The sequence below is a fragment of the Pleurodeles waltl genome, chromosome 8 (assembly GCF_031143425.1).
Source record: "Pleurodeles waltl isolate 20211129_DDA chromosome 8, aPleWal1.hap1.20221129, whole genome shotgun sequence".
Taxonomy (NCBI): Eukaryota; Metazoa; Chordata; class Amphibia; order Caudata; family Salamandridae; genus Pleurodeles; species Pleurodeles waltl.
The window spans coordinates 1481425634-1481441118 of record NC_090447.1 but is presented as its reverse complement, the minus strand read 5'-3'; the positions used below and the strand labels follow the sequence as shown (position 1 = coordinate 1481441118).

The 15485-nt window shown below is 43.6% G+C and overlaps 1 protein-coding gene across 3 annotated transcripts in view; it reads right to left on the bottom strand.

Annotated features, from left to right (window-relative positions):
- GRAMD1C (GRAM domain containing 1C) overlaps nt 1-15485 on the bottom strand; it is a 1284216-nt gene that overhangs the window by 1175433 nt on the left and 93298 nt on the right. For all 3 annotated transcript variants that reach the window (XM_069202670.1, XM_069202671.1, XM_069202672.1), the window contains exon 2: nt 11733-11901. In XM_069202670.1, the coding sequence (XP_069058771.1) occupies nt 11733-11846 (114 nt within the window). In that variant the 5' untranslated portion in view covers nt 11847-11901. The remainder of the gene's footprint in view (nt 1-11732; nt 11902-15485) is intronic.

Genomic DNA, 15485 nt, shown 5'->3' with positions numbered 1-15485 from the left:
TTCTGCTGCTGTGTTTTTTCTGGCAACTAGAATGCCTCAGACATAAAATCTCGTCCAACCTTATTGACTCGAAAACCAGGATGAAATCTTTTCCTGATCTCCATCACACGCCTTCACCTGCTTCTAAAGTTGGAGAGAGGGTACAGCTATCCTACAAGTTTCTGCCTACTCGTCTCCCCCAGAATAAATTCAAATCCCAATTCTGTTGCCCCTTTAATATGATTCAAATCATAAACCCTGGGAACTTTAGGGTGAAATTGCCCCTTCATTGGAAGATTCATCCTGTATTCCACTCCACTCAACAAAAGCCATTCAGGATTGACTCTTTTTGGTGACTGTTTTCCAGACCACTTCCCATCCTGGTCAATGAGAGGTTCCTGAGAATGAGGTTTCAGGAGATCTCTGATTCCCGCTTTTTCAGGAAGAAATTACAATTCTTGATACACTAGAGAGGCTACTCTCCTAGTGAGCAATCCTGGGAATATGATTAAAAGGTTCATGCCACTATTTTGATTTGTTGCTTTTTTGCTGCTTACTGGAAAAGTCAGAGGCCTCGGGGGGGGGGGCATACTATCACGCAGCTGGCGTCCAGCCCAACATGGCTTCTCAAGGCTGCCTCGGGCAGGTGGTACATGCAGCGGTGCATGTGCCGTTTAGAGCGGGGAAATTTATTATTATTTAAACTTATCTGTGGCATCTGGCCTGCCAGTATGATGTCCCACTACATCACTCTTCCTTCTGGGCGTGCCTTGCCTGGCACAGGCCATTAGCACCTCTTCATTCCTGGAAATTCTGGTTCCCTCTTCAGGACTATATCCTGCCCGATTTAAGATGGTCGCCTTGCCTCCTTCGCCTACCAGTTTTTTCCCCAATACAAAATTCAGGGCACCCATTTTTGATGTAATTTCCTGTTTCCAGAGTATAAAAGAGAACCAGTCATTTCCTCCTTGCGTCGCAACGCTACTTAGTTTTATGTGTGTTTCCTTACTCTGTCCTGGTCTTAGTTTATTCTGCAGTTTTTGCGTTCCAGGGCTCCCAGCTTCTTCTCCTGCTTTATTGCCTCCTGTTCCATGCTGTCTTGCCCTGGTATTGCTATCACCTGGAAGTGTTTTGCCCTTGGACTTTTTCCTCCATCTGGGGCTCCTTCCTGAAGGCATTATCTGCTGGGCACTTCCTAGTGTTGGTGGCATCGTGGCTACTGAAAGGGGTCGCCCTTATTTCCGGCAGACAAGAACAGCCAAGGCTGGTGGGGGGGTAGGGCTTTTGAGAAGATCAAGTTTAAAATGCTATAATTTAAAATCCTACATAGGGTCTATTACACAAGGCTTCAAATGTTCAAATACGGCAGGGTGACACACACGGGATTACAGAGTGCTATGTGGTAAACAGGACACCTTTTCACACACAGTATTGAGAAGGAAATTCGGAATGAGTTGGGTAGGATCATGAGATTATGACTGACACCACAGGCACCATGTGTTACTTGAAGTATCATGTATACAAGACTTAAGTATATATCAAAAACTATTTGTAAACTAGGACCTAATAGTGTCTAGGAGGGCAAGTGGGAAAGCCCGTAATCAGCTACAATACAGGGTTGGAGGACTGTTACGAACTGGTGCATGGCAGCAGAGAGGGTAACGGACACTGGGAGGATGTGCCCAAAAAAGACATTTGAAAAAGGTGTGGGGAAGTGAGCATCCCATACTGGGTTCATGCTATGATGGAGGCCTCCAAAAGTGTGGTTGGGGTGGGGAGCAGTGGGGGGAACGGAGCAAATCAGAGGGGGGAAATGGAGTGCACTATGAAGCAAGAAGAAAGATTAGGAAGAAAAATGTAGGGTACTCTAAAATGCCACTATCAACAACACATGCACTGATAGTCTTAGCCACTGTTTACAATCATAAAATGCACACTGTGTAGGAGACGGCTCTGTAATGTAATTATGTATAAGTGACCCTAATGGTGTTGATCTATTGGACAGTGAATGTGACCAGCTGGGGTAGCCACTGACCCACATGGATGCCTGAAGCAAGTCTTTCTTTCTGACAGAGCTACTAATGAGACATCTTTCACCACAAGAGCATGCTTGCTGAGTAGGATGTGAGCAGACTGCAGTGCCGGCAACGACTAGCCCTTCAGCATCGCTTCAGTTTAGTGCAGAAAGCACACAGGGCTCTGCTAGGTCATCACTGAGGTCTGAAGTCATGGGAATCACTGAGGATTGGAGGCAGATCACAAGTTGACCAGGCCTGTGGCTGGAGAGAACTGGAAGCAGTTCGACAAGTGGGCCTACCCTGGTGTATTCTAGGCCTGCTTCTGCCTCCAGCCTGTTCATAGGGACCTTTCCCTTTCATAGCGCCATGGCACGGCACATTTGCATGCAGTGAGTAAATAGCAGTGATGTCACCTGTCCAGATATAAGAAACAAGTTACTTACCTGTGACTGCAGCTATCCAGTATTGGTATTTTTAATAGATGTATATGCTTGAATTATTCCCCGTCGTCGAAGTGGAAGTCCCACTGTATCTTAGTAAAGCAATATGCAAATATCACCATAGGCTATAATGGCAGGAACCATCAATTAAATAGCCTATCTATGTTCTTTTGAACCAAACTTGACTTATGACCAATCAGGCACCAGCATCCTATAGAATGCTCCTAAGTGAGGCTCTTTCCCTCAACTATTCGAGCGCAGAGTGAAGTGTACTCTGAAATATAAGGTGGGCCTCAAAAGGGGGGGGAAGGTGGGTCGCATGTGAATCTATGAATGATACCAATACTGCATAACTGCAGTTGCAAGTAAATAACTTGTTTTCTTATCCAGTATTGCATCTTTCATAGATTCACATGCTTGAATTAGAATAGCAAGCAGTACTTAAAGCAACTGTCACAACCCTTAGTGGATGGTGGGCCAAGAGAAAAAACAGTTCAAAATACTCAATACAAGAAATACAATAGCTATGTGTAAGCAGAATATAAAATAATATGCTTAAACTGATTGTAAATATTTACGAGACTGCAAACATTAATGCATGAGTACCTGGTAAAGCAACACAAGGAAAACAAGCATTAGACAGTCTGACATTCGTTTGCAATATGAAAGAGGCTCACCTTAATTAAATAGATGGCACAGCAGAGCCTGTCCTACAGGCGAATCGCTGCACTGTGCTGACTCAAGACAGTAGTGCTGCGTAAATGAATGAGTAGTCTTCCATGTTGCAGCTCGGCATATCTTATCCAGAAAGATGCCTGTGAAAACAGCAGCTGAGGGTGACACTGCTCTTGTGGAGTGTGCCTTAGGTGGTCTAGTCAGTGGATTACCATCTTTAGAGTGGTAAAACTTAATGGTCGTTGAAATCCATTGTGATACTGTTGTCTTCATTATTGCTGTTCCCTCACGCCCTTGACTATAAGAGACTAGCAGTTGATGAGTTCTGTGGAACTGTTTAGTGCAGTGAAGATAAAACTTCAAACATCGTTTGATGTCCAGTGTGTGAAGAGTTCTTTCCGCTAGTGTACATGGATTTGGAAAAGATTTTTGCAGTATGATTGGTTCACTAAGTTGGAAATGAGAAGGAACCTTTGGGATGTAGCTTGGATTTGTTCTGAGAAAGCCAAAGTCATCTGTGAGATGCAGGAAAGGTTCTTTAATCGTAAACGCCTGAATGTCACTAACTCTCCTGGTAGAAGTGAGATAAAGAAGAGTTGTGACCTTCCTTGTGAGAAATTTCCGCTTGGATTTATGTATCGGTTCGAATGAGAATTTAATTAATTGAGAAAGAATGATGTTGACATGCCACTAAGGAAGAGGTGGTCACACGGGAGGGAAAGTGCAAAACAACTCTTTCATAAACTGCTTGATGAGTCAGAAGGAACAGAGTGAAGCTGCATTTGCGGAACGCCTGAATCTTGAGATTGCAGCCAGGTGAACTTTTACCGAGGTATGGACGAGTCTGGATTTGGCGAGTGAGAGAAGGTAAGGTATGATCTGTTCAGGAGAAGCCTCAAATGGGTGAAAGTTATTTTTCGGGCACCAAAAGCAGAACCTTCTTCACTTCAGCCTGTTAGTCTTTTTCGTACCTTCTGCCCGTGCTCTGGACAGCATCACCCTACATTCCTGATCCATATTCATGTTCCGGAATTCAAAGAACTCAGGAGTCATGAGTGCAACTGGAGAGAGGTTGGTTCCGGGTTTAAGATCTGGCCTTGGCTCCTTGTCAATAGTGTCTGCTTCTTGGGAAGTCTGATGGCTTTGGTCACAGATAAGAGAATCAGATCTGTGAACCAGTGCTGTCTGGGCCACATAGGAGCTATTAGGATGAGCGGGCAATGCTCTGTTTTCATCTTCCTGAGAACCCTGAGAAACAACAGGAAGGGGGAAAAAGGTTATGCAAAAATCCCAGACCATGGCATCGAAAGGGTATTCCCCATGATCCCAGGAGTGGGTATCGACTGGCGTAGAACTGGCATTTGGCGTTCCTGTTTATAGCGTGGCGATTCAATGCGGGATGGCCCCAGCATGTGAAGATTTTGCCCACCTCCTGTTAATCCAGCTCCCATTCATGCAACTGTCCTCTGTCCTGCTGAGTGTGTCTTGAAGAGCACTGTTGACACCAGACACATCTTCTGGCCTCATTGAAATCTTGTGTAACGTGAGCCAATCCCAGAGAGCTTGGGCCTCTTGTAAAAGGGATAGGGATCATGCTCTTCCCTCTTTTCTTATGTAATACATGCTTTTCGTGTTGTCCGTGCGGACCAGCGCAGATGAGCCTGATATTCGTGGGAGAAAGGCTGGAGCATAAGAAATATTGCTTTTAACTCTAAGAGATTGATATGCATCAGTTTCTGATAGTTGGACCATTTTCCCTGGATGCACATGTCTTGCAAATGACCACCCCGGCACTCCAGAGAGGATTGCGTTGTGATGATGAAGTCTGGAACTGGGATAAAGAATGTCAACCCCTGAGAAATTTGATTGATGTGAGTCCACTGCTGTAATGCCTTTACCATCCTTGGTGTAACATTGATCAAGTTCTCGAAGGTCCACAGCTGTAATGCCTTTACCATCCTTGTTGTAACATTGATCAAGTTCTCGAAGGACCCTTGAGACTAGATCCATTGACACTGTAGTGGTATCATCATCAGCCGCGCTACAGGTCCTAGGTTTATTTCTGCAGAGGTGCATTCACCCTCCTGCAATATCTTTCTAGCCTCTGATTATTTTTCCTGAGAGATGAGGTCGATGAAGCTACTCACATCTGAGCACATTGGGCGGTCATAGCGCCCTAAAATTGCTAGGATATTGGCTGCATGGACAGTGACAGCCGACATAAGGGAGAACCTCTTTCACACATTGTCCAAGCATCTGCCTTCCTTGTGTGGCAGAGCCGAAATAGGAATGAGCGGATTCTTGGAGTGCCGCTGGGCAGCTTGGGACACAACAGAGTCTGGCTTCGGATGGCCGATTAAATAAGCTGGACAGTCTTCCATAGCTTTACATTTCTTATCCAGATGAGGTGGTACTGTAGCAGGATTTTTCATTATTTTATCCTCTCGCTCTCCATAGATAGTCAATTATGGGGATTGCTCTCACAGACTTTCTGGCTTGCTCCTTGAAATCATGGAGGAAAGAATTTGTGTGGGAGGCAGATGTTGGCAGATGAAAATGTGTGGCAGTCCTATCCATCAAATTGAGGAAACCGCCTCGATATCCTCTGGAGGAGAGTATGATGGGGAGGAGGGGGATGTGATGGCGTATGGGCTAAATAGTCATCCCATGCATCATGAGTATGTTGGGGAACAATGATTTCTGCCTATTCTCTCTCCTCATCCAAGGAGGTATCATCCTCTCTGGGAGGCGCAGCTATCAAAGAAGCTGGTGTAAGCCTAAGCGTTGCCAGAGATGGAGGTATGTTCCTTGGTGTAACCAGAGAGGTGGGCTATGATTGTAGAGGCTTCTGTGGCTGGTCCGAAGTAGAATCCGGGAATCTACGCCTGTAGTCCTGAAATATGGCCTGAAGGTCTTGAATTAGGGACGTACGCATCTGCACCGTATTGTCTCCTGGATGCGAATATTGGAAAGGCTCATAGTGTTTGCCATGAGGGGTGTAATATGACTCATAATCCTGCTGCTCATATTCATCATCGTCTTCTTGATATTTGATGTGCAGTTGTGATGGACTGTGCGCGTTCCTGAAGGGTCCCTCATCATCAGACTCTTCCCAGTCCAAGACCTGGCTTTATAGTAATGTTGAAATTTTGCTTGGGGATGAGTTGTCAGGATGCAAAGTAATTTTTTTGACCTTGGTAATTCTGATTGTAGTATGGGGATCAGCAGAAACTACAGCAGGGGCAGCAATAGTGTATTGTGGAACTGATGTTTCTTTCACCAGGTGGTGTCGTTGACGGTGGTGCCGTCGGCGGTGGTGTTGTCGATGATGGTTTTGTTGCCTGTGGCATCGACAATTATAGTCTTGTTGACGGTGTTGTTGCTGACAGTGGCTTTGTCGACTGAGACGCAGATGGTGAAGAAGACCCCGTCAATGGTTCTGAGAGTAGCTTCATCAATGGAAGTTTGTTCCTTATTGGTGGCAATGTCAAATCCATTGTGCCCCATACCGTCGTTGAGGAAACTGGAGTCTGTATGGCCATTGTCGACGATGTTAGTGACAACGATGGCCTCGTCGATGAGATGGTGGTAAAACTGGATGTGGTGGTCGTTGTCGACAGCATCAGCAATGGTTGTGTTGTTGTCGACTGGAGCTTCAATTATGTTTTTCTTGATGTCGATGGCTCAGAGGAAGGAGAACAATGACGAGTCTCCTTTTTCTTTAGATATGGAGTGGACAGCTGCAAGGAGGCTGACCCTGAGGAGACCAGATTAATTTTCTCCTTTGAAGGGTCCCTATGATGAGTTTAAGCAGTCTTCCTACTCTCCTCAGAACACCCCTGGTCAGATGATCTTCACCTTTTCTGGGGATTTGAAGCCGTGACACCGTCCTCACCTGAGGTGCTGGACTTCGTATGCAACCATAACGGAAGCCTTCCTTCCCTGTCCCTCAAAGTTTTAGAGGAGAAAGTGCGACAGATCTTACAGTCCTTCACTTGATGTTTTGAGTACAAGCAGTACAGCCTTTCTCGGTGGATCATCTACCTGCAGCCTTTTCCTCCCACAGGATTTGCAAGGGCAAAAGGGTCTTTTTTAGAAGAATCTGACATCTTTGCTGTAGAAATTAACTTTCTTAGAAAATCTGAGGGAAAGAGCAACTTTTGGGAGTATTCTAGAGGGTGCTGGCGCCTGATTGGTCATAGGTCAAGATTGGTTCTTTTTTTAAAAGGACATTGATAGGCTATTTAATTGATGGTTACTGCCATTATAGCCTATGGCGATCCTTGCATATTGCTTTCCTAAGGTACAGTGGGACCCCTTCGAAGACAGGAAGTGATTCAAGCATGTGAATCTATGATAGATCCAATACTGGATAAGTTCTACAGCTTGGCCCAGTGTGGATTAACAAATACCCTATCAATATAATGGCAGACAAGAAGAAGAGGGAATGTTTCTTTGCAAATAGAGCAATTGGGAGGGAAAAGGAGCAGCAACAAATAGCAATGAGGCACTTAGGGGGGGGCCTAGACATCTTAAAAGTGGAGTGGGGACTTCACTAATCACTTAATACACTACATCCCAAATTTGTACGTAGGTCACAAAAGACTAAAGCTGTGAATCACTCCATAGAGGAAAAGGCAAAGGGCTGGTTCAACCTGTGTCTCAGGTGGAACAAAAGTCAGCAACCTTATCTGCCACTAGTTGCACGCTTGACACAGAATTAGTCTACGAAAATTGTGCTATCAGAATAGGTGAGTTCAAGAAGAATGCCACTGTGGCTCTTGTGCGTGGAAACAATGCTGCAAAATGAAGGCCAGTATGCAGAGGGGCTCTCGACTGCATGCCAGATGAAGGTGCCACCATTTCAACAATGGAGGTGGCTTTGAAACAACTGACTGGAGATGCTGATGGCAAAATTTAGTGAAAAACATGCAACATGTATAGGACTCCTACTAGGAAGAAGGCGAAGATGATCCCTGAAGGAAGCATAAACATGCTTATATTAGAGTCTCAGGAGCTGCATAACTTCAGCAGCAGTATGAATGAAAACAGGATTATGCTTGAGAAAAGCTACCACCTTCTTTTCCATCCCTGATGTAACTGCAGACACCAGGGTCTGAAACAGTTGCTTCTGTAAATCTAAAGGCTGTTACAAACCAGAGGTATTGAGCATCAGTCATCTTTCCAGTGCATCTGAGAGCAAACTAGAGGGACAGGAAGTTTGTGTTTTCACAGAGTGATATAGTGAATTCCTTCCTAGAGGGTCTGGGGAGAGTGACAGAGATTATCCAGAAGAACTTTAAATGGGTGGTGGGGCTTCCCATCAGTGAGGATGGAGTGGTCTCCTGACTTTATGTTGTTGATGAAATTTTAGGTTTTCTAGGCAATTATTGTTCTTTCTTGCTCTGTGGCACTCCACTATCCTTTCCCTCTTACTCTTAGGCCCCAATGTGCCTCTCATTTACTTTTAGCGCGAAGGACCTGGGATGTGCCACAAAATCAAATTAAAATAACTGAATATTTGAGTCGAAATAGAGGCAGGGTGGCTAAATAGAGTTATTTAGGTTGCTGGTTATGTCAGAGTTTGGGATTTAGTTTGATCATAGTGTCTGAATTTACTATTGTTTCAAATATTTTTGGGAGTAATGTCCACCCTTGTACTGCATATTAAAACAAGCATTTGCAATGCAATGGGGTCTCGCATTTCTCCGAGTTAGAGCTATTAGCAGTTGTAAACTCCCAAACAGATTTTTCTTACCATATTAAATGGAAAAAAACAGCGCGTTCGCGCTGCTACAGTTCACTCGTAGTGAAACCTATTGGCAAAAGTGCAATTATCTACGTAACCGGCAAAAGTGCAATTAACTATGTAACAGGGTCGATGTTATGCAAAGCGCTCGACTTCTGCCAAGCGAGATTGCGCTGCGAAAAAAAGGTTAAAAAGTAGTCCACAAACCTGACTTGAAACAGTGAGCCTCGCATGTTTTCAGTACTTGGCCGCTGCGATCGAGGAGGGCTAACCACCGGAAAAGGCATGACGTATGCAAGCCTTCCACTAATGAAAGCAAGCAGATTTTGAAAAGGCAAGCCCACGATCCAATGAAAGACACTGACGTGACACGGACGGGGCTCCGAGCCCTTTTCTAACTCCTAAAGCGTCTCATAAGTGAACACATGCGCAAGCGCATGCGACGCAGGCTCGACCCTAAAAATAGTGAAACTTAAATAGAAAAAATATCAACTTGGATCTTTGTCTGACAAGTCAGGTTAGGCTAGGCATTAGATAAATGTACGGACTAATGTTTGCAGATTTAAGCAGGGACAATAAAGTATATCACACAACCGGCAAATTACAATTTAGGATATCACCATGGAAAGCTGTTCTATGAATTTAATTTCGGGCAAAATAAAAAAGATTCCATGTTGAATATAATTGGTGCAGGAAAATACTCAACTCCCATTAATCACTGAAAGGGGAAACAATCTCTTTGGGAAGCTTTCGCTAGCCACCTGGTATCAACAGCTTTCATCTAGCACATGTCAAGATTAATTTTCAAGTTCTGCATTAATGATGCAGCAAACTCAGTCAGGGAGAGCAGAGCAGCAACGCAAGTAAATCAACGGATCTGGTGTCTCATCACTACAGATAGTGCATGCCATGGCGTCAGCACACACATTTTCAGGTAACTGTGCCATACTAATTTCCTGCAATTCAAAAATGTGAACGCATCACTCTAGTCTTCTGTAAACTTCCCCAGCTATCTACATAGCCAAGAATTAAATTGAAGCTTACATGCATTACTTTTAAAGATATTTCTCTGCAAAAAATATCCTTATTGTAACTCTCCTTAAAACTTTAGGGAGCAAATAGTTCATCAGACTTGAATCAAAGAAACAAATCACTTTTGGCTGCAACCCAATCCATGTCTTTTTTGGCTCCGTCTCTCTGACAATCTTTGCCTGAAGACCTTAGATGACAAGAAGACCTTCTGCATTTCCACAAAAAAATGAAAGCCTAGTTGTATTGACTTTACCTGGAGCTGTAACCACCTTTCTTATTCATCTCTCATCCTCATATCTCATCTTCCACCTATGCCACTCTTTACCTTCTCTCATCTATCCTCTCCCTGCTTCATGTTTTTGCCTGCTCCCTCTTTTGAGTTCATATCTCACACCTCTCCGGACTTCCTTCTCTCGTCTCGCTCGATTCCATGTCTTTTTCCTCTCTTATGCAGTTATTTATATCTTCTGTGTCAGCTTCCTTAAGCTAATGCCTTTTGATCACTCATCTCCTCATTCTTCAGTGTGTTTCTGCATTGCGTTTTTACGTTTTTCTTGGGCCTGATCCTTTCATTCTTGCAGTTTTCAACTCTCAAGGCTTCCATCTCTCTTCTTGATCAATTACTTCCTCCTTTGCTCTCTCTATGTCTTCTTCCTCTTGTTTCAATACTCATCACCTCTGTGATACCTTTTTATTCTTCTGCCTTTTAATTCCTAGCTCCTCACTCTTCACTGAAGTTGCACTTTGGTTTTTCAAGTTTATTTGCAGAAGCTTGTTTTATTCTTCATTGTAAGGAGATCCTTCATCTCTACAACTGGTCTCTTGAAACACACAGATGAAGAATATATTCTGTGAACAACGATTGAATAAGGCGACATCATGAGGCTTGGGTGAAGCTTCATGACGGGAGGGACCCTCTCAGTATGACCGAAAACCTGTATAAATGCAAGAAATGCACTCTGTGACCAATACTATTGTACAGAGCTAAAAGCTAGTCAAACACACTATTGTTATCCTGAAGAGTTCTTTTTGGCACACCTGTCTCCCTTCTGCAAAGCTACAGTACCCTACTCAGTTTAACTCATTTTTTCATGGATTTGATGGGTAGTTAAACGCGACATAATTTCTTACAATATTAGTTCTCCCCACTCCATGACTCCAATATGACGTCACTTTTTTTAGCATCATGGCAATACTGTTGCTAACCTCTCTGTATTTTCAGCTACAAAGTTTGTCTTCTGATATTACGTAAAGTTGCTGACCTGGTCTGGGTCTCTCTGGGTCTCTCTCTCTCTCTAAATGTTCTCATCTTGGCACTAAATGCTGTGATGGACTATGTCTTACACAGGAGCCAAGCTCTACGTCTTCCTCTCACCCCTTTCCAAGCAGAGAGTATGGAGCAAGAGATATGCTCTTCTAAGCGGATCCTGTGGATCTGAATCTCACCCTCGCCTGCACAAAGCTTTGGCTTATGTTTCTTGGGTCTTTAATTTCTACCTAAGGAAGAGTATATTCCCGTTCTCCCCCTGATGTGTCTCCAATGCCATCTCTCTTTTCCCTTCAACAGCTGTCAATCCGTTCTCGGCCCGCCTCACGGTGGCCCGCCCGTGGTTTGTTCTCTTGACAAAGCCCCTCTGTTCGTGCTCGAGCTCTGCCTCATCCTCCAGGCCTCTTCATTGTGGGTATTGCTGTGCTTTAATAATCAATCCTCAGACGAGATCGGTAAATAAAGGCAGAACTCTTTATGTATTACTCCCTTCATCGGGCATCTCCGCAGGGTAAGCAGCTAAAGGTAGGCAGGTCTGGGCAGCCTGGATGTGCTCGTTGTTTTGTACTTACATTCGTCTTCTGCTCGTCCTCGTTTGCCCTCGACGGCTCCAGAGAGGGGCGCCGGACCAGGGGGCTTCCTTCCAAGCCACTGCTGGCTACCACAGGCAGGTGCACAGTGCCCATTCTGTGCCGACCTCCAGCCCTGCCCCCCTCGTCTCGCAGACTCTATGTGACCAGACTGAAGGAGAAACAAAATAATACAATTCTCAGAATATGTGACCACAGAAAAATACGATGAAAATAGCTTCCACATTTTTCTGATCGAGGTCATTTTCTGGGTAAAAACATGGAAGCGACAGTATTTGAAATGTGATTTTTCACTAAGAGTTTAAGTAATTGAAGGAAACAAACTTCGCCACAAACAAAAAGGGAATTCATTTTTCACTGAATAAGCGCATATTTAAGCAGCTGACACATGCTGACGACAGGCTGACTGTGCCATCTGAGCTAGATCTGAGTAAGCTATGAGCCAGATGACAGGTAAAGTGATAGGCTCTGTACTGGCTGACCGCTCTCCACTGAATGCCGGACTTCTCGTGTGAGGCGCTCGGCCTGGGCAGCATCGGTGCAAGCAAGGAGCGCCACCTGCAGACTCACACATGCTGCTGTTCCAGGCAACCGATAACACAAATTGAACAATGAGCGTGAACGAGAGAAGGAAACAATGGAAATAAATAATGAACAGAAGATATTGTGCCTCTTTAACCTGGCAGCTCCAAGCGCTGGGAAGCATATATGAATATACTACATAAATTCATTATAAACAAAAATTACAATGTACCTAAGAGTACACATGAGAACACAGAAATCCTTCGAATCTAACAGACGGCTATGCCACACAGTCTAATAGAAAATCTGGCATTCCACTGCTTTTACCCAATAGCCCAGAAGTGATCACAATCGTTCTAAAAATCGCTGCTTGTAAACTGTGTACTATTACATAGAACCTGTTACGTACTATTATTTTGTATAACTATTACAGGTAATTCCTGCCTGGATCCTAGAATGGTTACACGCAGCCACACATTATACATTCCACTCGCTTCCATCTTGGCTCACAATACTTCTGGGGCTAACTTTCACTGTCTAAACCCCTTCGCTGCTAGGCCTCATCCCCCATGGTGCCAAGCCTTTTTTTTTTTTTTTTTTTTTTAGCTATTTGGGCTAGTTTGACTTTAGGACTCCATAAAATATTTGTCCACATAAGCTATCCACGCCTAATTTGCATCCTTTTTTTCAACCAAATTTTTTCAAATTAGCCAAAATATAGCCAAATGCAAAAAACGGCATCATCAAAAGGTTTGCGGTGCTAAAATTACCATCTCCCAACCTTTCAGGAACAGGCAGACTTGATTCAGAAAACCACATTTTCTAACACAGGTTTGGCATTTTACTGGGCAATAGTCAATTTTTCCTTTTTTTGTGTGCTTTCAAACTCCTTCCAGTTTGTGGTGGAAACTGGTGTGAAACCCATGGTGTATCCCGAAAAGCTACACATTTCTGAAAACTAGAGAGAACTCTGAATTCAGCAAGAGGTCATTTTTGTAGATTCTTCAAGGTTTTCCCAATGAAACCAAGAGTTGAATCTAATAAGTATTGAAAACTAACAGGAAAAAAACAACCATTTGTAACAACATTTTCATTTGCAACTTCTCAGCATGATGGCTGATTCACAAAAGCTATGTACCATTACATTTGCTAGAACCTTCTGGTTGTGGGGTTTTGTAGGGTTGGTGGTTTTCCAAGAACTCAAGGTACCAGAAGCCAATAACTGAGCTGCACCTTGTCATGCTTTTTCATTGTGTACTGGGTATTGAGCAATTCATCTGGTGAACTATAAATAGTGAAAAAAAGATATAAAAGAAACCCATGTATTTCCGAAATGGGCACAAGATATGGAGTTTAGAAGTAGGGGTAATTTGCACATCTCTGAACTTGTGGTTACCCATACAAGCATGGGAATTTGAGAGTTTTTCTCAAGATGTCTTTTATCTTAAACATTGTCTTAGATTTGGAAGGTACAAATACAGAGAAATACAATTGGTAATAACACTTGTTCTACTATTCTGTGTTCCCCTAAGTCTCCCAATAAAAATGGTACCTCACTTGTGTGGGTAGGCCTAGTGCCCGCTACAGGAAACAGCCCAAAACACAACATGAATACATAAGATTTTTCCATGCAAAACTGACCTATCTTTTGCAAACTGGGTAGCTGTGGTTTTTGGGCCTTAGTTCAGCTGGCATCTAGGAAAACCTAGAAACCCTCTACATTTTTTAAAACAAGACATCTAAGGGAATCAAGGATAGGGTGACTTGCATTGCTCTCCCCAGGTTGTTTTATTCAGAATTCCTTGCAAACCTCATCCTTCGACTGAAAAAAGACACATTTTCCTCACATTTCTGTAATAGAAGGTTCTGGAGTCTGCACAGAGCCACACAGTTCCTTCCACCCAGAATTCTCCAAAGTCTCCCAATAAAAATGGAACCTCACACCTGCATGGGTAGGATTAGTGCCTGCTGCAGGAAACAGGCCAAAATGCAACATGAATACATAACTTTTTTCATGCAAAACGGACAATTTTTTTGCGAAGTGGGTAGCTGTGGCTTTTAGGTACTAGCTCAGCTGGCATCTAGAAAAACCTAGCAAATCTGTACATTTTTTAAAACTAGACACCTAGGGACATACAGGATGAGGTGACTTGGTTGGATCCAATGAGATTTTTTCATTTTACCCACATTGCCCGGCAAACCTCAAAGTTTGCCTGAAATTACACATTTTCCTTACATTTCTGAGATGGAAACTTCAGGAATCCACAGTAATCCACAAAATTCCTACCACCCAGAATTTCCCCACTTGTGCCATAAAAATGCTGCACCACTTGTGTGGCTGGGCCTAATGCCAGTGACAGGAACTTATCAAACCAAAGGCAATGGGAGCCCTGGCATCGGGACTCCTAATGACATTGGTTGGATATGTTCCTATCACTGGCACTAAGCCCAAACACACAAGTGGAGCATCATTTTATCAGCAGAAGTGAGGCAGTGCTGGTTGGTAGGAATTTTGTGGATTCCTGTTGATTTCGTATGTTTCCATCACAGAAATATGGGGAAAAATGTGTGTTTTTAGTCAACATTTGAGGTTTTCAGAGAATTGTAGGTAAGAAAAAGGTGTGGGATGAATGCAAAGCACACCACCACTGACTCCTGGAAATGTCCAGTTTTCAGAACTGTCTGGGTCTGTTAGGTTTTTCCTGGTGATAGACTACCCAAGCCCTAAAAGTGCAGCTGTTCACCATTGCAAGTGGGATGATATTGGGAGTTAGCCAAACTCTACTGGCCCATTTGTAAAAACTCTACAATATATCAGGATTCCCAATGGTTATGTCCACCACACGTACCACTAGTTTCACATAAACACAGCCGCCCCAACTACGTGGTCCTGTTCCAAACAAACTTGTGCTGGGGAGGCATTCTGTGGAAGTCCAAAGACCCGCTTAAATGCAGTGACTTGTATGCAGTCTGTACAAAAGAAATGCATCTTTCCCTTGCATGACAACACTTGCGCTAGCCACAGTTGATAGCAATTTGGCCACTCTGACATCCAATAGTGGCTTAAAGTAGGGCCCATCCAGTTTCTTAGTGAGTGTACAAAACACTTAATCAGTGCATTTCCTCTCCTGGTAAAGTACGGTTTGTGATCTTGGAAATGTAGTCTACAATCTATCTACTATCATTGTTTTGGATTTTGTTGTACTGATTTCA